The following is a 20,586-nucleotide window of genomic DNA, read 5'->3' on the forward strand; positions in this document are numbered from 1 at the left end:
ATTGTCTTCCGCCCTCCATCTACCCCAGATTAAGAGCGACTGCGCATATCCACCCCACTGGTTACATGTAGTCGAGTCTAGACAACAGTGACTCACCTGTAGGCTGTGACATTTGAAGCACTCCGTATCGGTCAGTATTACTCTGTACCAAGAACAGCCAGTAGCTCCCCACTGTCCGCCGCCCGCCGACGCCGCCGCACCCCCCAAACAGGGCCCAAGCTCCCCCCCCGAACCGAATGCGCCCATTCTCACCGCGACGACCACGACGCGACCATCATATATTCCACCCTCTCGTCCAGCGGAAAGAGTTCCATCCAGAATAACCAATCCTCAATCCATTCCACTCGCATGGGTGTGCACAGAAAGGGATGTTGATCAAAGCACCCACCGGCCTGCACTACCCCATTACCGTCGTCGAGCTCAAGAGAAAGCGCGACGATGAGGTGCGCCGCTCGACGCCGCTCTTCTCCTACACCTACGAGACCAAAGTGACCGAGGGCGACAAGTACGGAGACGAGAAGGAGGTGACGAAGAGATTTCCCGCTCGCTTCGATTCCTCTGCCGATGGCAAGATCTCGAGATGGTTCATAAAGAATGGGGATATACTTCCAAGAGCCGGGTGAGTCAAGCCCAATATGCCGCATTTGCGATGGGAAATGGGATCATAATGTACTGACGATGCGTAGCGTGCAGATTTGCGAGGTAGAAGAGCCATGCACACATGAGATCCAATTCGGCTCTCTGTGCGCAAACTGTGGCAGGGACATGACGGTCGTAGACTATTTGACACAGGAGAGCAACCTCAATCGAGCCACGGTGAACATGACGCACGACAACACTGCCTTACTCGTGAGCCAGAAGGAGGCCGCGAGAGCGGAAGAGGTGTCGAGGGAGCGCTTGCTCAAGGGCAAGAAACTCTCGCTCATCGTCGATCTCGATCAGACCGTCATCCACACCACCTGCGAGCGCACAATAGCTGAATGGCAGTCCGATCCGGAAAACCCCAACTACGATGCTGTCAAGGATGTACAGAGCTTCCAGCTTGCCGACGACAATGTCGCACACGTCGCGGCCAATTGGTATTACGTCAAGATGCGCCCAGGGTTGAAGGAATTCTTCGAGCGCGTCTCGCAAATGTACGAGATGCACGTGTACACGATGGCGACCCGTGCATATGCACAAGCCGTTGCGAAAATCATCGATCCCGACCGGAGATACTTTGGCGACAGGATATTGAGTCGAGATGAGAACTACACGGACAAACTCAAGAGTCTCAATCGTCTCTTCCCAACCAATACCGACATGGTCGTCATCATCGATGACCGAGCGGACATTTGGCACTACAGCGAGAATCTGATACGGGTCCCGGTCTTTAATTTCTTCCCGGGAGCGGGCGATATCAATGCCAGTTTCTTGCCTAAGCAGCAGGAATTGGTCACCACTTCTTCGAAACCTGCAACGGCTACTATCCAAGCGAAACAGGTTGAAGAGAGCCCAGCCGTCAAGGCCGTTTCGATTGCTGGCAACCCTCCCGAAGCAAATGGTGCTCTTACCGAGATTGAGCAACAATTGATCTCAATGGGTGCTGCGGACAGTCCAGAGGTCCTGGAACAGCAAGCAAAGGAGCAAGAGAAGGTCATCATCACCCAACAGACCGAGCGGCCCCTCCTACAAAAGCAATTGATGCTTGACAAGGAGGACGAGGAAGCCGAAGTGGAGGACGAAAATGACCAGCTGGGTGAGGTCCAAAACGGCGACTCGCACCATGCCGACCATCACCGACATCGTCACAGCATTTTGCACGATGACGACAGAGGCCTGGATATCATCGAATACCATCTCCGCCGAGTCCATAACACATTCTACGCAGAATACCGGAAGGCAGCTCCACCTGTCGATCGCGTTTCAGAGCTAAGGGGCGGCAAGAGCCCTAAGAAGCGATTTGATGAGTTCGTGCCAGACATCAAGGAATTGATGCCCCGCATCAAGAGAGAGGTACTCGGGGATACCAATATCGTCTTCTCCGGCATCATCCCGTTGGGCATGGACGTGCAATCGTCCGACTTTGCACAATGGGTGAAGAGCTTCGGAGCCGAAGTTTCACTCAACGTCACCAAACGAACAACACATGTCATCGCCAACCCAGACCGAAAGACCACAAAGGTCAAGAAGGCCGCGCGTTATCCGAACATCAAGATCGTCAATGCGGATTGGATGTTCCAATGTTGCTCGCGGTGGGAGCATCTCGACGAGGAGCCGTATATCATCGAAGTTGATCCTGCTGAACGGGAAGGATCCCCCATCGACGATTTCGAGGATACCGATGTGGGTGCTTCAGCCGAGGAAGACGGCGCTGGTGAAACGGGGGAACCGCTAACCCTCGATATCTCCTGGGAATCGATGGACGATGAACTACAAGCTTTCATGGATGAATCAGATACCGAGGATAACAGCAACTCCGACTCTGAAAGCGTTCGCTCAGACACCAGCGTGCAGTCGGAGACGAAGCGGAAAGGGCAAAAGAGGAAGCGAGCCGCAACAGCCTCCGCCGAGGCGAGTGATGCCGACGATAGCGACGCAAGTGTCAACAGCACGTCAAAGCTACAGAGGCGGAAGAAACGCACACTGGAGCGAGTAACGTCTCTTACCAACGTGGTCACTGCAGAAAAGACATCGGGGTTGCCCAGCCCAGAAACCACGGGGCCGGAGGAAGAAGCGATCGAAGGAGAGCTCGAGAACGATCCGGACCCAGCAGGCTTGGCCCAAGAAGACTCAGACCCTGAGGCCGAAGACGACGACGAGTTCGCGGCAGAGATGCTCGCCGAGTTCAGAAAGTCCGACTCGGAAGAAGCATAAAGTTACCCCAACCTTTCGGGATTGTGACCATAGATGATACATGTGCATAGCGAGGCGTTTCTGGCAAATATTCTGGAGTTCTTGTGTTATTTGGTAACCCCCGGAGACATTGTATTGGAAAATACCAAATGATTTGTTTTTTTTATATATTCTGTTCGGGACAATGCACATGCACATGGTCCCCACCATGTAGCGAGTCACCCACTAAAATACCGAAAGGAGCCACCTGCACCAACCGGTCAATCCTCTGTGGTACAGATCCACAACAAGTGGGTGATTGCTGAGGTTTCTCCCTCATCAGGCTACTTTCTAGTTACCTAACTTGTAACAAGATACTGGGTACAAATGGAATATGTATAAATTGCGCCGATTGGATAATGCAATGATTGATGCCTTGTGTCTGTCTGTGAATGATTCCCTGTGATGACTCTTCAATTCACCCTGCTAATCAATGCATACAGAGGTCGAAGATATCTTGTAGGTAGGCCGCAGGAGTGTACACAGTAGGGTGAATTGGCCCCCATTCTCTTGAGCGACGTGCAGAGGCGGGATGTGGTGTGGTGTGGCGGTGCGTCAATGTTCGATCCTATCATGCATATGCACTCTACCATGTACAGCTGTGCAGGTAGGTATCTGGGGAAGTAGGTATTGGAGTCCATCCACCTCGTATGCTTCCCGTGAATTATCTATCTACTGTACTCTGTACCCTTCCTGCGGCACAGACTGCCCACCCACACCCACACCCACACCCACACCCTCTCCCGAGAACCCCAGCCCGCGGCGCAACGGCTGCATCCTGCACTAACAACAGCTCACGCGGTCAAAGTGGTTGGCAACATCCAATCACGACATGCCATGGCATTCGCCTACGACTTCCCTGCGATGGACGACTTACTTGGTACTGGGCCGGGACAGCCGTGTTTCTTACGTGGAGACATGTACCCGTCTCGGTTAGTCCGGGTCTTCACCCCCAAGTCATGGTATTGTACGAGTGAGGCTGAACGGGTACGTGGGTGGGTGGTGAGCTTGAGCTTGAGCTTGGGATCCTCCACTGGGCCACTGGGGGCAGAGCGAGGGTTCCATCCCAGTCATGGACAGTCAAATCAGATCACATCAACTACACAGTAACACTGCAGTACACGCACTCAGCCTTCCCACCTTTATAAGAAACATTCCCCACCTCGGACCTCCGAGCCCATTTGCCTGCTGCTCAACGTCGGTCGTCTTAGCGTTGGATGTCAACCTGCCCTTAGGCAACAGCCGTCCTTGCGAATATACATAATAGTCGATCGCTCACTTTCCCTCGAAGATCTTGATATTGTTCTTTATACCATTGAGGCAGACTACTTCCTGCTCCCTTCCCTCTGCGACGCTGCTGATTAGGAATCAATTGCATATCCGCCTTCGGCACACGACACACGGCACACGACACCCCCGAGCTTGTGCTTCACCCCGTCGCAATGGCGCAATTGAAGTTTATGGATTTGTCTACGGACATTAAGACGCTCATAGTGCAGCATGTAAGGTTCCCCCATTCGTCCAGGCGAAATGGAGTTGCCTGCTCTACGATATACCTACGCTACCAGCTCGAAGCCACGCGGCACAGCCTTGAAGGCTTCCTACAAGTCTATCAAGCCGCAGAATAACCACGGACGTCAGCTAATCCAAACAAAATGACAGGTGAACCGACCATCAGATCTGCGGAACCTCTGCCTCACATGCAAGCAGCTGCACGAGATCACCGTCCGCAAGCTGTACTACAAGGTCGTGCTCGACATCGGCAGTCCCAACGACAACAAGCTCGGCGCCTTCCTCAACCCCAGGAACATCGGCCTGCAATGGATCCGGAAGCTCGATTTGTACCTAGCCAGCGTCCCCGATGCGTGCAACCAGATGCAGCTCGCCAACTTCACCGTCCGCATGATCCTCGAGATGCTGCCCGAGAACATCCTGGAGAAGTTCTCGTGGCATCCTTGGCAGCTGTTCTCGGGCGAGAACCTGATATTGCTGTACAAGAAGCAGAAGCGAATGGAGAGACTCGAGGCCCTCGGGCTGGATTCCGACGTCCTAGCCGAGCTGCGCAAGATCCGCGACTTCGAAAAGGTGTTCGAGAACGTCAAGAAAGTGAGCATCTACCCGGACTCGCGCAAGGTGATGGAGATGTCGCAGCTCCTGCTGGAGAACTCGAAGAAGATGGAGAAGATGACCATACACGCCAACTTCGACGACGAGATACCGAGCCGCGAATTGAACGACTCGAGCACCGAGCCGGGGATCCTGACCTCGACTATCTTCTCGCACATGCAGCCTTTCGCAAAGTGCACGCCCATCACGCTCAAGGAGATCGAGATGCATAAGATTAACTTGCGCTACGCGGCGGATACGTACTGCAAGGTTATTGACTTCAGGACTGTCAAGTCGATCGTGATAGGGGATTGCTCTGGTGGAGATGCGCTCTTCGCTGCGCTCTGCGGGAGCACGAGACTGCCCGAGAGATTGGAGACTCTCGAGTTCAAGCATGACGATAATTCGGAGAATGATGGGCTGAATGCCATAGACGGGTTCTTGTGTCTCGTTACGGGCCTCAAGACGTTGTGTCTTGATTTCCAGGAGGTCAAGGCTCTTCCTGCTCCGGCTGGTATCACTCGACATGCGAAGACTCTCAAGTCATTGCTGGTTCATGCAGCGGACGACTGCAACAATGAGTTCGTTTACGACTGGAATGCGTTCTCTGACCTCTGCAAGAGCTGCACGTTGCTGGAGCAGATCAGCGTGGCGTTCCCGGAGGTCAGCTTGATACGACAAAACCAGGAGTCTTTCATCAACTTCCAAGTGAGTCCCACATCAAAGCGGCTTAACCATTGACACATACTAACAATTGCTTCCAGACATGCCTAGGCGACCTCCACGACCTCACAACCCTCAACATCACAACCTGGCCCAACAACGACCCATCCGGCACCCGACTCCCCCGCAAAGTCTTCGACCACCTCCTCCAAGGGCTCGCCCAAGCCGGTTTCGAGCGCAGCGTCGCCCACGCCGCCAGCCAGAACCGCAGCTCGAAGCTCGCCATCATCGCGTTCGGCGCCTCGGACCGCATCTACGAGCGCGAGCAGTCGCAGAACCAGGTCATCTTCGTCAAGGGCAAGCAGGTCGACCCGCTCGGCCGCGAGAGCCCCGTCGCTATCCAGATTGGCTGGTGCTTGCGCAAGTTTGTGGACGCGGGGCCCAAGAGCGATCTTCTGGATTACACGCTTTCGAGGTCTTGTCGGCCGCCGTGTAAGGAGGCTGTTAGTAGCGATGGGACTAGTAGTGTTTGAGGAGGAGGAGGAAGAGGCTGCGATGGAAGGGTACGAGGGTATTTGGGTAATGCATTTATGAACAAGTAAAATTAGCGTGCATGTGCTGGGGAATGAAGCGTTTCTCAATGTCCAAACAGTTGGTTCTCATACTAGCGAGACTATGATTGATTGATATTTGTCAAGGCCAGTCGGTGCATGATAAATTTGAATAAGAAGATGATTTTCACTCCTCCCTTTTATGATTATTAGGATATTCCGAGAGCGTTTCATTATGTTATAAATGGTGAGGTATTGGATCGGAGGATTTCACATGATCTACAGAGCGCGATCCTCAGCTGGGATTAATCTCGCCCGTGATTGGCTGGCCGCATCGGGGTATGCGATGGAACCTCATCTCATGTGTGCGTGCACATGCCCATGATCGAATGAAGGGAGGGAGAGGAGCATTTAGCGAATCTAGTGCTTGGAAAGGACAAAGGGTGCATGCAATTGTCTTCTAACAAAGCAATCTAATCCCCAGTTCCTCTTCCTTGGATATACACACAGGTACCAATGCTTGATTGTATGGACCCTTCCCCAGCGTGACGTCTTCTGAGGTACCGCACCGTATCCGGCGTTAGGTCACAAGCTGCTGCTTTGAAGAGAGAGCAGTTAGCAGAGAGTGTGAAGGACTCCAACAAACAACAACAGTGCTTTCAATTACTCAACGAATCGACAACCCAACCTATCCAGAACGACATAATACCATCTCGCCTGACCTCACCCTCAACACTCAACAACAGCAAGCTCGATCCCCCAACACGCGTGTGCCCACGTCAGCGATCAATCCCTTCCTGTGTTGTTAAGCGGGAGAGGCTGCAAAAGGCCCCACGCGTTTCCGCCACTGTACCCTCTCTGCCCTCTGTCCAAGCTCAGACGCGTGCGATTCGTAGCTTCGAAGCAAGCTTGAGATACGAGAGGCGTGTGGTGAGGTGCGGTGGCTCGGGAAAGTTTCTGTATCCCCCCAGCTCCCCAGCTCCCCAGCTCCCAATCCCCAGCTCGGACTCAAACGGGATCAGGCTTTCCATCGAAAACTATCACTGACACCCCCTTACAAAGAAAGTATGAAGGCCCACTCATCTCCAGGTAGCGAAACTGCGTGATTTAGTAGATCATAAAACGACTAACGGCGACAAATGGCAGACGCTCCGTCCACACAACTACCTCCTTCACGGCTCATCGTCGGAACGAGCGCAAGCGCAGCAGCAAGTTCAAGCTCCAGCTCCAGCTCCAGCTCCAACTCCATGTCGTCGTATCCACCTCCCCCCACCGACGACTCTCAATATGCACCCATCTACCCTGCCGCTCCGAGCGCTCCGCCGCCCTTGCTAGACTCCCAGCAGCAACAGCAGCTGCAGTTCGGCTCCTCCAACCTCTATCCCAAGCTCGAGAATGTAGGCGACATCCTGCAGCAGCAGGCCCACCAGGCCAATCATGCCTTGGACGATCAGCGAAACCACGGCTCGCCGCTACAGGGGGATCTTCAATCACAGCAACAACAGCAGCAGGCCAAATCCAATCGCTTGCGCAAGGCCTGCGATTCGTGCAGCATACGGAAAGTCAAGGTGGGTTGTCAACGTCAACATCAACATCGGCATGATGTCTCTATGACTGGAAGCGCAAAACTGACAATGGCAGTGTGACGAATCCGGCCCCCCATGTCGAGCCTGCGCATCTCTAGATATTCCATGTACCTTCGAACGACCCAGTCGACGGCGAGGACCTCCCAACCGCCATGCTGAAGCCATTAAGAAGAAACGTCGGTTGGAAGGAGACCTCCCCTCTGGACCGTCAACGCCAGCCTCGCCGACCAATGCTGCTCACGCGCTGGCACAACTCTCTTCACATCCTCCCGCACATCTCTCTGCCGAGACCATCGCCTCCGTACCTACCATGAACGCCCTGATCGACGACTTCTTCACATACATACACCCGCTGTGTCCTTTCCCACACGAACCGTCGTTTCGTGAAGCTTGGGATAGGAGAGTAGACTACTCAGATTCGTCGTTCCTGGCCCTCCTGGCGTCCATGGTTGCCGCTCTCGTTGCATCGTTCCCGCGGAAACCACGCCTACACCTCAAGATGCAGACACGCGACCAATACCCCTCACATCTCGCGCTCGTGGACAAATGCCGGGAAGTGTGTGCGGCGGCGAGGGGACCAGGCTACCTCGACCGCCAGGGCTTGAACGTATACGACGCGTGCACGAGCTACTTCTTAGGGTTGGTCGGCGCATACACGTTCCAGTGGCGGCAGCTCCGTCTCTACTTTGGCGAGTGCCTGACGATCCTGCGCTCGCTGGGATTGCACAAGGCACACGAACAGGGGTATACCAACCTCGGTGCTGTTCCTGGTTTGTACGGCTCTAACGGACCTAGCTACGACGGATCGCGGGACCTCAAGCTCGATATGATCACCGAGCAGATCGGGCGGAGAGTGTTTTGGACGCTCTTTGCGGGAGTCAGGTAAGTCGGAGAGCGTTGGTCGTGTGTTTATTGGGGGGCTTGAGTTAATGTGGATTTAGGACTATGGCACAGATGGGTGCTTCGTTCGGAGAGCTGACTATTCTACCTGCAACGCCGACGGAGCAGCTTCCACCCTTGCCTGTCGAAATTGACGACCCATATATCTTCCCGGACAGTATCCACGCCCAGCCTGAGGGTGTGGTGTCGCTTTTGGTGGGATTCAATGTGAACGTGCGGACGTTTCTGTCCTACTCGACGGTGTCAACGGCAGAGATGGCCTTTGGTGTGGATGAATTGTTCGACTGGAACACGCAGCAGAAGATTCTTTCCCAATCACTACAACGCTGTAACGATGTTGTGAGCGACATGCCGGATGTACTAAAGGTGAAGGCACAAGACAGTCAGAATGGAAAATTTGGACAACGGAAACAGCCCTACTACCCGCCCATGCCTGAATATGGCAACCTGCGCGATCCTGCTCTGGAGGCACTCAACGGGTCTAGTACAGCCGACGCCATACGCCCGACCTCACAGTACGAGATCCAGAAGGCGAACATATACGCCACGCATCTCAGCATCCGTTCCTACCTGGTCGAGAAGTACTTCGTCCTCTTGGAGAAGGCGAACAACCTGAAGACGCAGACGGCGCTCCAGCGGTCGCCTGGGTCGCTGATAGGCGGGCTCGACCGCCTCCTCGTAGGAACAGAGATCGACCCCCACCTCGAGAGCAAGATGGCTTCAGAGCGTGAACAAGTCGTCAAAGACCTGCTCGTCGTCCTGGGAAGCATTGACATGGTCAACATGGAGCCCAACGCCGACAGCTTCGTAAGCCAACCCCCTCCCCCCTTTCCCCTGCCAACCTAACCACACATCACTAACCCCCGCACCCACAGGCCCAAAAGATCCGCTCCGTAGCAAGCACCCTCCTCGAAGTCCCCAAGGAGCGCAAAGGCTCCGTCGCCCAGCAGAACCAAGAGTACCTCTACAAGTTCCTCGACGTGCTGTCCAAGCTCGAGCGCGTCTCCGACCCGGAGGGCTCCGACCCCAACGCCCGCATCGACGAGGAGGTTGAGTTGAAGCTGTGGGCGGATCTCAGGGAGCAGCAGTTGAAGTTCCAGGAGGATGGCGGCGTTTATGGGTTTTGATTTCCACTTGAGATGGGATGGGATGGGGTTGTTAGGTATGGCATGGGGGAAAAATTCATTGTTCTTACTGTTTCTTGAGCGCGAAGAGGGATTTTCTTTTCGGTAATGATGACGTTCACTTTCTGCTGGATGAGGGGGAGGGAAGGGGGTGTGTATTTGTATCGTGTGTGTGAAGAATTAGGTTGATGGGTATGGCGGAGGACGAACGAGGGAGTGAGCGAACTATGGCTTCTCGTGGCCTGGTTCATTCTTTGTGTTTCTCGGTTCTAATGCTCACCAAAAAGGGAGAAAGGTGAAAGGGCGAAAAGGGGATTATTGGAGAGATGAGTTAGTTGTACGGGGTATTGTAGTCTACAATTCTCATCATCATCATATGGGTATCAAAATCTTGATCAGGAACTGCCTTCAAGCGTCACGTCGTGCATGCATAAATAATAGCTTTGGAGAGGCCGGCTTATCTTGGGAAATTCTAGTCTTAATTGTCAATATTCTATCAATATTCAATGCCATTGGAAATATGGTTCTGCAGAATTTATATGGAGGTTTGTACAGAGGTACGCCGGCCAATCAATTTCTCCGACCCCCGACGACGAGCAACCATTGGCACCTCCGACCTCCGCAAAAAAGCTCACCACCTGGACCCACCCACTACATACTCTCACGACAAACATCTCAACCACCTCACCACCCACGACTTCCCGCTCACCTTCCTTCATATAGGAACGGATCCAATTGATACACACAAATAAAAAAACCAGAAAGCAAAAAAAGGGACGCACAGACACAATGGCGAAGAAAGCGCTCGCAAAAGAACAAATCGTGAAGCTGATCGTCGGCGCGGGCCAGGCCTCACCCTCACCGCCCGTCGGTCCAGCGCTGGGAAGTAAAGGTGTCAAGAGCATGGATTTCTGCAAGGTACTTTTCCCTCATCTCCCCTCATCATCCCCCTCTCAATCCCTCCCTCAACCGCACCACCCTTCTCTCAACGAAGAACCCAGCACACTGACGGTCAACAGGAATTCAACGCCCGCACCGCCCACTACAACCCAGGAACCCCCATCCCCGCCCGCATAACCGTCCGCCCCGACCGCTCCTTCTTCTTCTCGATCCGCACCCCGCCCACGGCAACCCTCCTCCTCTCCGCCGCGGGCGTCGCGCCCACGAAGTCCAAAGTCCGCGGCGCGGGCAACGTTCCTGGCCCGACGAAGAACCAGGACGGACAGAAGGGGAAGACGAGTGCGAGTTCGCCGACGAACGGGAACGCTACGCTCGGGACGGTCGGGACGGTCAGCTTGAAGCATGTTTATGAGATTGCGAGGATTAAGAAGAGTGAGGGGAGACTGGCGGGGCTGGAGTTGGAGGGGATTGCGAAGAGTGTTGTTGCGCAGGCGGCGAGTTTGGGGGTTGTGGTTGTGCCGTGAGTGGGCTGGGACGCATGACGTTTCCTTGAGTTAGTGGCAGTTGGGGAAACGGGTTGGAAGATGATGGGGGTGAGGGAGGAGGGAGGTGCGTGTATCATACATACGACATGATTTTTCCTTTTTTTTTATTCCAGCATGGGCATTGGAGTTTTCATATATTCGAGATGAAGAAGGGGGGTGTAAGAGACGTCTTCAGGGATAGGTTCACCTTATTCGTCAAGAGATAGAGCGAAGGGGCGGACATGCTACTCGATCAACTGTTGTACGATACGGAATCACGGTTACGAATCCGATAGAGATATCAAAAAAGAAATCGGAAAAAAGGTTCACCCAACTCATCTTGCATGGAACATGTGAAACCTCGAAAGTTATAAAAAGCAAAGCAAACATACCGAATACAGCATACTTTATCTATCATAAAGCAGGTCATTAAATCATTCCCAGAACATAAGAAATCCAGTACCGAAACAGAAACAGCCAATAACCGAAAATCGTCTCTCAAACACCAGCACACACATCATCTTCCTCCCTCCCCCTTCTGACTATTGCAATCTCACTCCACAATCTCAAACCCACCGCTACTCTCAGACACCGGGTCCTTAGCCGCTGCCGTCCCATTCACGGCATCGGCCATGAAGCTGCGGCATTGGTTGCAATTCCTCCAGGCTCCCGACCCCATGTGTGAGACCCAGAAGAAGCAGTAGTTGGCGGGTTGGACGTCGCCCGGGTTGAGCGCATCCGGCATGTGTGTTGCTTCTGGGACTGGCTCTGGCTCGGGCGGAGGAGGAGAGGGAGAAATGGCTCTCTTGCCCTTTTTCTTCTTCTTCTTGCCGACCGGGGCGTCGAGGGCGGCTTCTGCCTCTGCTGCTTGTGCTGCTTGTGCTGCTTGTTCTGCTTCTGCTGCTTGTTGTGCTTCTGCTGCTTGTTGTGCTTCTGCTGCTTGTTGTGCTTCTGCTGCTTGTTGTGCTTCTGCCGCTTCTGCCGCTTGTGCTGCTTCTAGGGTTGGCTCTGCCTGTGGGGTTGGCTCTGGCTCGGGCGGAGGTGCTGCTGGCTTGATGCTCTTAACCTTCTTCTTCTTACCCGTCGAGGTGCTTCCGAAGGTGAAGCCCCAGCCGTCATCTTGCGCCGGTGCTGGTTGTGGTGCTGGCGCTGGTTCAGGTTCAGTGGCCGGTTCGGGCTCTGGCGGAGGAGGTGCTGGCACCTCAAGCTTGCCCTTCTTCTTGCCCTTCTTATTTTTGCTACCCAAGGGGTTGAAGTCCCAGGGGTCTTCTTCCTCCGGTTCAGGTTCAGGGGCTGGTTCGGGCTCTGGCGCTGCTTTCGGTCCTGTCAGTTGAGGTAGAGGGTCATGGGGCTCAGTGTACATACCCTTCTTTTTCTTCTTTTTGGTCGAAGTAGTGCCGAAGTTGAAGGTTCCCCAGCCGTCGTCTTGCTGGGCCACTGGCGCTGGCTCTGGCTCTGGCGGTGGCGGTGGCTCTGACTCCACAGCTGCCGGTTCGTCGACCTCAGTAGACATGGCCTTCTTTTTACTTTTCTTCTTGTCTTTGGGAGTGATTCCCCAGGACCCCCAGCCGTCGTCTGGCTGGGCCACTGGTTCTGGCTGTAGCTCGGGCTCTTGAGATGTTAATTCAAAGAACTCGGCTTCCTCACTCTTAGTTGCCTTGGCGCCTTTCTTTTTCTTCTCTTTTTTGCTTAACTTCCTTGTCATAGAAGCACCCCAGCCGTCAGTGATTGGCGATGCCTCTTCCATCATGGGCTCTTCCACAACCGGCGGGGCCACTACCTCCTCAGCAACAGTGTCGTTCATCAACATCTGCTTGTTCTGGGCCTCTGCAGAATTCATCTTGGTGATCCAGCTGATATCGTTCATTATTGGTGGCCTTTCTACAATCAATGACTCGTGTCCTGCGCGGGAAGAAGCATAGAATGAGAACTGTATGGGATCGTCGTCATGGTAGTCTAGTGGGGGAGCAGGCGGCGCTTCGATCAAGGCTCTTTTGAGTTGTTCGACCATGTCTCTTTTGAGTTGTTCGGCCATGTCTCTTTCGCGTTGTTCGGCCATGTCTCGTTCGCGTTGTTCGGCCATGTCTCGTTCGCGTTGTTCGGCCATGTCTCGTTCGCGTTGTTCGATTAAGGCTTCTCTCTCTGCTGTCCAGGCTCTCCTCAGCGCTATGATTCGTTTCTGCTTCTTCTTCGGTAACAAGCCCGTAAGATCGGTCAGCTTTTCAACTAAGGCTTCCATCTTTGCTTTGGTGGAGGCTTCCATCAGCAATCTGTTCCGCTCCGTTTGATCCTTGGGTAGGCCGTCTTCATCGTCCACTGATAGCGTGGCCGATGGAGGTGGTTCTTCGGCACTGGCTTCGCAGGGTGATGCTTTGACCATGAGCTCAGCCTGGGGCTCTGGACAGGGAGTTTCTGGTTCGACAGCTGGCTCGGTATCCGCTTGTTCTGGAAGCTCTGATGGAGGAGGTATGACCTCCACAAGGCATGCGTCTTCCTTGACGTCAACGTGCCCCTCAATCTCAGTCGACTCAGGTGTCAACTGCATGCTTAAATCGGCGACCTTACTGCCAAACAGCTTACAGATGTAGTATGCCACGTCTCCGATCAGAGTCGGATCCTTCATCATCATCCAGATCTCGTTGTCCGCAAAGTCTGCGTAATCTTCTTCAAAAGCCGAGCTCAGCTTTGCCTCCAGGAAGGAACCAAGCCAAGTGCGACCGGCGGTTGACTTGGACATTTGCGAGTCGATGGATTCGATGATCTCGTGGATTCTCATCTCCTCGCTGAGCGACTCGATTCGCTCTTTCGCCAGGCTTGATAGTCCCGGTAGGACATACTTCTCTGCTGCGGTGTATGTCGAGACTGCTTTTTTGAACTCGACATCGACGGCAGACTGAGAAGCGTCCGCATTGTTGAGTGTCTGATATTCACCGGTGTACAGGTAATGCACCAAGACGTGTCCAATCTCCTCGTCAACATCGGGCAGCTGGATGGTTGGGTTCCAGAATCTCGATTGTTCGATCCACTTCGGGGTTTGCAACAAGTCCATCGGAACGTAGTATGCTTTATTTTCCGTACCGAATTGTAGTTGAATCGGCGAACTACAGTAGGGCCTGTGATGCGTAAGATAGAATTCAGACAGGATAAGACATCGGACTACGAACGAGACTTTTGGCCTCTGAACTTGCGGTAGAAGGCCCATCGCAGATTTGGACATCTTCGCGGGTTGGGGGTCCTCCACCGGCTGCTCTTTCGCGGCCTCTCCCTTGTTCTTCACCATCTCCTAAACTCGAGTGATATATCAAAGATGAAACAAAAAGGGTTGCGTGATGTTTGTGAGAAGAAGGCTGAAGGATTCGCGTCGTTATACAGTATACATACGCTCCATCACATCAGCTGCATAAGTTGTAACGCACCCACCTGCACGTCGTCCGGAACGCCACTCCCGCATGTCGAAGGACACTGCAGCCCTCCCCCATCATGAGGGAGACCACTGAACACCCAACACGTCTTTCAGCTCCCCCGCTAAGCGCGAGATAACCATTAAACCGCGCCGTTACACGGCAGGAAAAGATTGGAATGGGCACAGTCATCGTGGAACGGGGGAGTGCTGCCTGGCCAATTGAAAAGGCTGAATCTCAGCCTTGTACGAGGGTGATATGTATGGCTTCTCACATACCCCGCACGGGTTGTTGCTGAGGTTTTCCTGTTATCGCGACTTGCATATTGGCTCGGTAAGAGATACCTTGCGTAGATGCATCATGGGCTGTTGTGAATTTCTTTTCACCGTGTCCGATTCGTTCGAGCGCTGGGGTTGGCATGATGCAAGGATATTAAATCAAAGGAATAGGACGTGAAGCCATGTCCTGTCACATCTTGACAAGTTATCGTTTCTTTTTCATATTTCTTTTGTGTCTATCGTTGATGGAAACGGATGAGAAAATGCCGTAATGATTCAATGGTTTTTCTCCACGGATTCAAGTGTCTACTTCAAGCTCCACTATGGGCGAAATTACTATAGATGCATAGCGGACACTAGAACCAAGGTGGTGATACGTTAGTAACCCTTTTGAGCAAACAAAAAAAGGAATATATGTGCTTTACCTGTATAGATAGAGGCCATTTCAACTGCTGCTAAACCGTTTCGACAAGTTCAAGTCAATGTGAGTTCATAATTGAAGGATACAACTCTAACCATGATTATTCTGCGTTCGATTCATATGTAGATACATGAAGCTACCAATCACACTTCTTCATCCTGCTATCATCAACAAGGCCCGCTCAAAGATTTCAACACATACTTCAACGCCAAAAACGCGACTTGAACAAGCCCTCCAACGTCCCCAGACCCTCATTCATTACCAACCAAAACAGTGCTCTCCTCCGCTCCCTTCTGCCCCTGGTCCTCCACCTTACTCTCCAAGCTAGGCTGAACGACCTGTCGTCCCTTCCAGTTCGTCATCCTGTTCACCAACCTCTTCCTTATGGTATACTGCAACCAACTAGGCTGGTTCCGCAATCCAGGAACGATCAAGTTCGCCAACTCAGGCAGAACAATATGCCTGCTCTTCCCGCCCAACACCGCCTTGACGATAGCCTCCGCGACCGTCTCGGGAAACAACGCGCGGTCATTGAACCCCTCGAACAACTTCGTGCGAGTATATCCCTGGCAGATAGCCACGGTGCGGACCTTGGGCGCCTTGTAGATCGTAGAAAGCTCTGCAGACAAGCCTTCGTGGAAGGATAGCGCGGCGGCTTTGGAGGACGCATAGTCGACCATTGCGGGCGCGGAGACGTATCCCGCGATCGAGGCGACCGTGACGACCATGCCGTGGTTGCGCTCGATCATCGAGGGCAGGAATTGCTGGGCTAGGTAGTAGTGGGAGATGGTGTTTACGTTGAAGGTTAGCTTTATGTCGCTCTCTTGCGATTGGAGGATAGTTTTGCCGCGGGCGCAACCCTGGGGGGAATGTATGTTAGGTTTCTGTATATGGACATAGTATGGTGGGGGATTCAACGTACGGCGTTGTTGACCAGGACTGTGGGGTTACCGAACGCGGCCTTGACTTCTGCGCAGGCGGCGTCGATGCTTTCCTTTGAGGCGAGATCGACTTTGAAGTACCGCACAGTTGGCGGTGCTACATCCAAGGTGTTAGTCTACTCTTTCTCTGTACGATCTTGAGACAAGATACTCACCATCGTAGGTCAAGTCCTGGACATCCAGAACCGCAACCTTGATTCCCCTCTCCGCAAGCAACTGCACGACGATCTTGCCAATGCCGTCGCTACCACCTGTCACAACGACAACCTCCTTCTCCCAATCATACACGTCATTGCTGAAGTTGTTCGTAACAGCAGCGTCGAGCCACGACGATACCTTCGTGGCGATTCCAAAGTACAAGAGCTTCCTCAGGACCTTGAACGCGGAGGCATGTTCAGCTGCCAGTAGGTTGCCTTTCTGCGTGTAGCGCGCAAGAAGCACAAGCGGCAGAGTGAGAGCTGGGTTGAGTGCGAATCGCGACAGGAACTGGAGGACGGTGTCGCCGGTTACACCTGAAATGGTGTTTCGTTAGCTATACATTGTCGCATCAAACGAAGATGCTGCAGGCACCAGGTACTCACCCTCACGCGCCAGGGTCCAGTCGCTCCGGATAGGCATGTTTGCGATTCCTTACTATGTTTACTCGAGTAAAGCAGTCCAACAAGGAGCAAGTATGTAGATTGAAACAAGAATGGACCAGCTAGCTATACATCTGCACACGACGGGGACAGCGGCTCCCAGCTTCCGACGCAGGAGGGGAAAGGGACTGGAACCATGTCCCCCATATTTAGAGACTCGAATAGCTTGACTTCGACAGTTTAGCTCCGCTTGGCCTGTCTGGTCCTGCCTTCGAATTGAGGGCGCGGTTGTGGGTTTAGGGTGTTCCTACATTGCGGGGTTGTACCCTTAAGCTATTCGTAGCTTGTGGGGCCTCGGCTCCCGTGGGCTGGGGAGGGCGGGAGGATACAGTAAATAGGCTTGTGAGATCCCACGTGTGCCGAACCAGACCTGGGGAGATCTTAGTTCGTTGTATACGTCGACGACACTCCTTGCTTCCATCATTGAAGAATGTCATTCTCTTGAAATCGAAGATTGAAAAGAATCTACTCACTACCAGCGCCTTAACCATAGTAGAGCACAACTACATCGAGAGTTCCATAAATGAATGTGATAACACAGCCCTGCCGAGCAACTCATAGCCAAATCGAGCAATTCCCGCGAACGGCCTGCTCGCTTGCGATATCTCGGTATTCGGTGGCTGGCACGCTGGGTCACATGTTATGCTCGGAACATCTTCAAGCTCGGAAGGAGTATTACAATTTTGTGGGAGCTACGTAATTCGATAAGCCCAATTAGTGTAGTAGTGTATGCTACAGTGTAGCTCGCTATTGGAAAAACTATCATCCCTATCCCAGATATGCAGTGACAACGCTCGAAAATCGGACAAGCCGAGACAGACGAAAAGAAGAACTACAACCCCAAGAAACCTCCTTTCTCTACCGCCTACCTAATCCTTTATTGAGAGGGCTTCGCAAAGATAGGCTCTAATCTGACACCACCGAAAGTCCACCCATCTACGAACACACCCTCTTCATACTTCTTACTGATGATGAAGCCAAGTGCACCGGCCAGACCAACGTTGACTTCAACGTCGCCCTCAATTTCGATCCACCCTTTGCCTTTCTTATCTGCATAACGTGTACGGCCAACACGTACCCTAACAGCATCGGGATAGAGCAGGACAGGTACGATGTCCGGCGTAATCTTGACATCCACGTAGCGTTGCGTGAAGGTAGAAGTATCAAACGGCTTGCCAACCGAAAACACGATATCTGCGGGCGTCGTCTCGTTGGAGTTGTGCAACGAAACGATGAACTGTACGCGGTATCGACCTGGAGGAATACCAGTCTTGACGGATCGAAGACAGATGTTGTCGGCTTTCATGCACTGGTACACGGCAGCTTCTTGACGTCGACCGTCGCCGTCGAGATCCTCTGCTACGGGGAAGATCGTGCGCAGCTTTCCCTTCTTATCGACGGCCAAACCTCCCTCGCCAGACGGACTGTTCTCACGGAACTGGGGTAGCCGCTGGTAATCTTCCAAGTGGCTCTTCATGCCAAGTGGCAGTCCTGTCTTAAAGTCCACCTTGACCTGCTCGAAGTCGTGATTCACCAGTCCCTTCCCGTCGATGCCCACCCGGAAATGCGAAGCCCCGATTTCGAACTTGGGCGGTAGTGAAGAGAGCTTCGCCATGAGCTCGCCGAATTGCCTGGCGCTGCGTAGTTGTTTGGCGTCGCTCATGTACTCCTGCGTCAGCGAGACCATTTCGTCTTCTTTCATCCACTGCTCAAGAGATATGTCTGCTAAGCCCCGATCAACATCGAAACGGTAGTACCGGGTGGATGTGTTGTAGTACATCCTCTTCATCTCGTTGTCCACCCTAGCAGTGCCTGTTGCCATACCTGCGAGTGCAGACGCGAGAGCAATGTTCGTTCCCAGTCCGAATGGGAGCCATGAAGCCATCTTCTTGACTGAGGGAATGGATTGGAGGCCGGTTCCAACGGACACGATTATACCGATAGCCCTGCCTTCCCAGAGAGCTTTGGCAGCGTAGTCGACTTCGGCGCAGGGGTTGTTGAAGCCGACGCCGCCATCCAGATACGTGACCTTGGGAGTTCCGAACTGCATCTCTTCGAAGAATGTCGGTGCTGCCGATGTAGCGCGGAGAGCCTCCCAAATCCGTGTTTTCCGATCGTTGGGGTCGTAAGTTGTCAGTAATCGGGGCAAGCCAAGTGCGTTCTTGAGCGAGGACACCACAAAGCCACGGCAGCCTCTCTGATCGGCTCTCTTGTGGACTGATCCCCGGGGTCGCATCTTCCATGTGTCTGTTCTGGTGGGCCTCTTGATGGGATCTGCAAATGGATTTACCGGACTAATCACTTGGTCATCTGCAACATTGCTCGTTGGCATTGCAGAATCTCCGTGTTTCATTGTCGCGGTAGGGCTCTCGCTGAGGGTTGGCGGCGCATTCGTCCAGATATTGCTGCCAGGAAGATCGGTCTCTGCAACCTCTTCAAACAGCGTGTCGTCCCACATGACCTCATCTTCAGGATAGCCCAGGTCAACGAGCGCGGTTCTGATCGCTCGCTCGAGTACTGCACCGGAGAATCGTGTTGATCCAGTAGGAACCTTGGTGCCGAACAATTTGATGGATTTGTCGTGCTTGAAGATCTCCTCTGCTAGTTTCGTGTAGATGCCGATACATTGCTTACAGTCAAGTCGCAGGCGCGACAACAATATCGCAATGATACCTCCAGTGCTTGTTCCACCAATCCTGTCGATGGGTCAGCATTTTGGGGAAAATGGGTGGGGACGTTCGAAGACTCACAAATCAAAATAGTCACATGGTTTCAGCGTAGAGTGGTCATTCTGAGCTCGACGTCCTAGTCGCTTCTCTTCGAGTGCAATATTCTCCATCAGGTCGTCGAGGACCATTAGCGAAGATAATCCTCGGACGCCGCCACCATCAAGCGACAACAAGCGCAACGGCGCATTTGGATTCGTCTCCACGTTGGAAAGCTCTAATCTTGGTGATTTTGGCGGGTTTGGGCTGGTAGCCACCGGTCGTACCGGAGCCATTTCTCTAAGGCTTCTGTAGTCGCGCTGTAATGATCCTTGCTGGTCGTTATACGTGATGATGGTATCCTCTGCGCTTCAAAGAGCTTTGGTAGCTGTTTCGACTTCTGTTCTTGGTTGTATCGAAATTTGACACGATATCTTGTTCAGCTGAAAGTTGCGGTGAAGAAGGATTCAATTCTGCGGCGTGGCTAATACATCAAGTACTAAAAGTTGAGGGGCGTTTCAAGTGCGAGAGTCGCAGAGTGAAGCGTCTGCCTGGTGCGAGAGGCAAGGCAAGGCTGTGAGTAGAATGGCACATATGCGTAATGCAAATAATCTGTGAGTCGAAAATGGTGTTTCACAACGCTCATCCTTGGTCAACTGACACCTATTCTATATATCGTTCAACGTCACTGTACGTAGTTTTCGCAATTAGAAACTCGATAAGGAGGGTCGAGGACACGAGCAAATACAGACCAGGCGGCCTCTTAGAAAGGGCGCCTTGCTGTGTAAGTTGTAGATTGGGCAGGGGCGTTGCGGGCACGGTCAGCTCTGGCAGCCTAACCCTCGAATCAGAGCGTAAGTAGGCCGCACCATGCGAATTGCGCGTAGCCGAGTCCCGAGTGCTGAGGGGCCGTTTTGACCAAAAGAGTGTCTTGAGGCTGTGGTTTGGGGAGGGTGGGCCAATGTGGTAGGGCA

At 53.1% G+C, this 20,586-nt stretch overlaps 6 protein-coding genes across 6 annotated transcripts; 3 read left to right on the forward strand and 3 right to left on the reverse strand.

Moving 5' to 3' along the window:
* The first annotated feature begins 165 nt into the window (after window positions 1–165).
* On the forward strand, window positions 166–3,072 carry BU24DRAFT_269124 (uncharacterized protein). Its single transcript, XM_033522573.1, has 2 exons — window positions 166–619; window positions 687–3,072. Exons 1-2 carry the CDS (start codon window positions 369–371, stop codon window positions 2,854–2,856), a joined length of 2,421 nt encoding a protein of 806 aa, XP_033380408.1. The 5' UTR covers window positions 166–368; the 3' UTR covers window positions 2,857–3,072.
* A 1,244-nt stretch (window positions 3,073–4,316) lies between these two features.
* On the forward strand, window positions 4,317–9,807 carry BU24DRAFT_435503 (uncharacterized protein; the record flags this gene model as incomplete). Its single annotated transcript, XM_033530097.1, has 7 exons — window positions 4,317–4,376; window positions 4,537–5,688; window positions 5,745–6,055; window positions 7,420–7,762; window positions 7,836–8,662; window positions 8,722–9,487; window positions 9,556–9,807. 7 exons carry the CDS (start codon window positions 4,317–4,319, stop codon window positions 9,805–9,807), a joined length of 3,711 nt encoding a protein of 1,236 aa, XP_033380409.1.
* Window positions 9,808–10,593: 786 nt separating this feature from the next.
* BU24DRAFT_435504 (ribosomal protein L11) lies at window positions 10,594–11,228 on the forward strand (the record flags this gene model as incomplete). The annotated part of the gene is made up of 2 exons (XM_033530098.1): window positions 10,594–10,722; window positions 10,824–11,228. The coding sequence occupies 2 exons, from the start codon at window positions 10,594–10,596 to the stop codon at window positions 11,226–11,228; spliced, it is 534 nt and encodes a 177-aa protein (XP_033380410.1).
* A 118-nt stretch (window positions 11,229–11,346) lies between these two features.
* BU24DRAFT_495154 (uncharacterized protein) lies at window positions 11,347–14,944 on the reverse strand. The gene is made up of 3 exons (XM_033534104.1): window positions 14,393–14,944; window positions 12,594–14,341; window positions 11,347–12,542 (listed from the first exon to the last, which is right to left on the reverse strand). The coding sequence occupies exons 1-3, from the start codon at window positions 14,506–14,508 to the stop codon at window positions 11,782–11,784; spliced, it is 2,625 nt and encodes an 874-aa protein (XP_033380411.1). The 5' UTR covers window positions 14,509–14,944; the 3' UTR covers window positions 11,347–11,781.
* Window positions 14,945–15,425: 481 nt separating this feature from the next.
* Window positions 15,426–17,141, reverse strand: BU24DRAFT_396854 (NAD(P)-binding protein). The gene is made up of 4 exons (XM_033525318.1): window positions 16,851–17,141; window positions 16,425–16,781; window positions 16,251–16,369; window positions 15,426–16,188 (listed from the first exon to the last, which is right to left on the reverse strand). The coding sequence occupies exons 1-4, from the start codon at window positions 16,885–16,887 to the stop codon at window positions 15,580–15,582; spliced, it is 1,122 nt and encodes a 373-aa protein (XP_033380412.1). The 5' UTR covers window positions 16,888–17,141; the 3' UTR covers window positions 15,426–15,579.
* A 428-nt stretch (window positions 17,142–17,569) lies between these two features.
* BU24DRAFT_396858 (FabD/lysophospholipase-like protein) lies at window positions 17,570–20,342 on the reverse strand. Its single transcript, XM_033525319.1, has 2 exons — window positions 19,658–20,342; window positions 17,570–19,603 (listed from the first exon to the last, which is right to left on the reverse strand). The coding sequence occupies exons 1-2, from the start codon at window positions 19,906–19,908 to the stop codon at window positions 17,785–17,787; spliced, it is 2,070 nt and encodes a 689-aa protein (XP_033380413.1). The 5' UTR covers window positions 19,909–20,342; the 3' UTR covers window positions 17,570–17,784.
* Between the last annotated feature and the right edge of the window lie 244 nt (window positions 20,343–20,586).

This window comes from Aaosphaeria arxii (assembly GCF_010015735.1).
Source record: "Aaosphaeria arxii CBS 175.79 unplaced genomic scaffold BU24scaffold_8, whole genome shotgun sequence".
Taxonomy (NCBI): Eukaryota; Fungi; Ascomycota; class Dothideomycetes; order Pleosporales; genus Aaosphaeria; species Aaosphaeria arxii.

What these genes read in the sequence shown, in the direction of transcription:
- BU24DRAFT_269124 (XM_033522573.1), top strand. Translation starts at nt 369, where the DNA reads ATGTTGATCAAAGCACCCACCGGCCTGCACTACCCCATTACCGTCGTC. An exon ending in GATATACTTCCAAGAGCCGG is followed by an intron (nt 620 to 686) that starts GTGAGTCAAGCC and finishes GACGATGCGTAG; the next exon opens with CGTGCAGATTTGCGAGGTAG.
- BU24DRAFT_495154 (XM_033534104.1), bottom strand. Translation starts at nt 14,508, where the DNA reads ATGGTGAAGAACAAGGGAGAGGCCGCGAAAGAGCAGCCGGTGGAGGAC. An exon ending in GTTCAGAGGCCAAAAGTCTC is followed by an intron (nt 14,342 to 14,392) that starts GTTCGTAGTCCG and finishes TACGCATCACAG; the next exon opens with GCCCTACTGTAGTTCGCCGA. An exon ending in CAAAAAGAAGAAAAAGAAGG is followed by an intron (nt 12,543 to 12,593) that starts GTATGTACACTG and finishes CAGGACCGAAAG; the next exon opens with CAGCGCCAGAGCCCGAACCA.
- BU24DRAFT_396854 (XM_033525318.1), bottom strand. Translation starts at nt 16,887, where the DNA reads ATGCCTATCCGGAGCGACTGGACCCTGGCGCGTGAGG. An exon ending in CCAGGACTTGACCTACGATG is followed by an intron (nt 16,370 to 16,424) that starts GTGAGTATCTTG and finishes ACACCTTGGATG; the next exon opens with TAGCACCGCCAACTGTGCGG. An exon ending in CAGTCCTGGTCAACAACGCC is followed by an intron (nt 16,189 to 16,250) that starts GTACGTTGAATC and finishes CATTCCCCCCAG; the next exon opens with GGTTGCGCCCGCGGCAAAAC.
- BU24DRAFT_396858 (XM_033525319.1), bottom strand. Translation starts at nt 19,908, where the DNA reads ATGGCTCCGGTACGACCGGTGGCTACCAGCCCAAACCCGCCAAAATCA. An exon ending in CCATGTGACTATTTTGATTT is followed by an intron (nt 19,604 to 19,657) that starts GTGAGTCTTCGA and finishes ACCCATCGACAG; the next exon opens with GATTGGTGGAACAAGCACTG.